The sequence below is a fragment of the Sinocyclocheilus rhinocerous genome, unplaced genomic scaffold (assembly GCF_001515625.1).
Source record: "Sinocyclocheilus rhinocerous isolate Xijiao unplaced genomic scaffold, SAMN03320098_v1.1 scaffold864, whole genome shotgun sequence".
NCBI classification, from domain to species: Eukaryota; Metazoa; Chordata; class Actinopteri; order Cypriniformes; family Cyprinidae; genus Sinocyclocheilus; species Sinocyclocheilus rhinocerous.
This window is the reverse complement of record NW_015645567.1, coordinates 961243-962377: the sequence shown is the minus strand read 5'-3', so window position 1 is coordinate 962377 and position 1135 is coordinate 961243. Positions and strand designations below refer to the sequence as shown.

The window sequence follows — 1135 nt, the reverse complement described above, 5'->3', positions numbered from 1 at the left end:
GGGTGAGCAGTAGCTCATTATCATTTAAAGAGACATGCACCGAAATGAGTCTCTGTGAACAGAGCTGTTTTTGGCAAGGTAAAAAGGGTGTTGTTTTACACGACTATTGAGGAATTTTAACCAAAGTATGTTACAGACATTTCATGAAGACTCTAAAGAATCATACCAGCTTGTGGATAATGGGCATCCGATGTCCCCTTTAACAATCACAATAAACAATTATTTTGCCATGCAATATAATTAATTAGCCTTTGTGTAGGTTGCCAATCTGCTTATTATATTAATATGGAATTAAATATGATATCTGTATGCATATATTATAGTCCATCTTTAATTGTGTATTAACTTTTAAGCATCTCTGTGTTGACATCATTTTAGGGCCCAATGGCAGTGAGGCCAGGCAGCCCATGTATCCAGGGTTTGAGAGAGACGTCTTCAGGACAGTGGCAGAACATTTCCAGAGACTGAAAGAGCCACTTTTGACTTTCCATCTGTATGAAATATTTGTCAGTATTTTGGGTGAGTGATGCACAAGCTATTCACATGATCAGTGCTGGATGTATTTAATCAGCCATTACTTGTACATTTTGAGATTATTAGGATGAGCGAAAACAGTCTGAATTTATAGTTCCCTGTTTTCAAATATCTTTGAATGAATTCTGAGCAAATATTGAGAAATTAAAAAAAAATTTATTTACAATAAATATACACTACTATTCAAAATTTTAAGGTCAGTAAGTTCATAATTTTTTTTATACTATCATACTTTTATTCAACAAGGATACATTATATTGATCAAAAGTGACAGTAAAGACATTTATAATGTTACAAAAGATTCTATTTCAAATAATTGCTGTTCTTTTGAACTTTCTGTTCATCACAGAATCGTGACAAAAAGAAATGTATCACAGTTTCCACAAAAATATACAGCAGCGCAACTGTTTTCAACATTGATAATAAAAATGTTTCTTGAGCAGCAAATCAGTATATTAGAATGATTTCTGATGTATCGTGACACTGAAGACTGGAGTAATGATGCTGAAAATTCAGCTTTGATCACAGGAATAAATTACATTTTAACATAAAAAAAAATTATATTTCACAATATTACTGTTTTTACTGTCCCCCCCCCCCC

The 1135-nt window shown here is 32.7% G+C and overlaps 1 protein-coding gene across 1 annotated transcript in view; it reads left to right on the top strand.

Moving 5' to 3' along the window:
• Positions 1-1135, top strand: part of LOC107706773 (DEP domain-containing protein 1B) — a 10868-nt gene that overhangs the window by 5126 nt on the left and 4607 nt on the right. The window contains exon 7 of the mRNA XM_016510585.1: positions 379-519. Coding sequence (XP_016366071.1) covers positions 379-519 — 141 coding nt within the window. The remainder of the gene's footprint in view (positions 1-378; positions 520-1135) is intronic.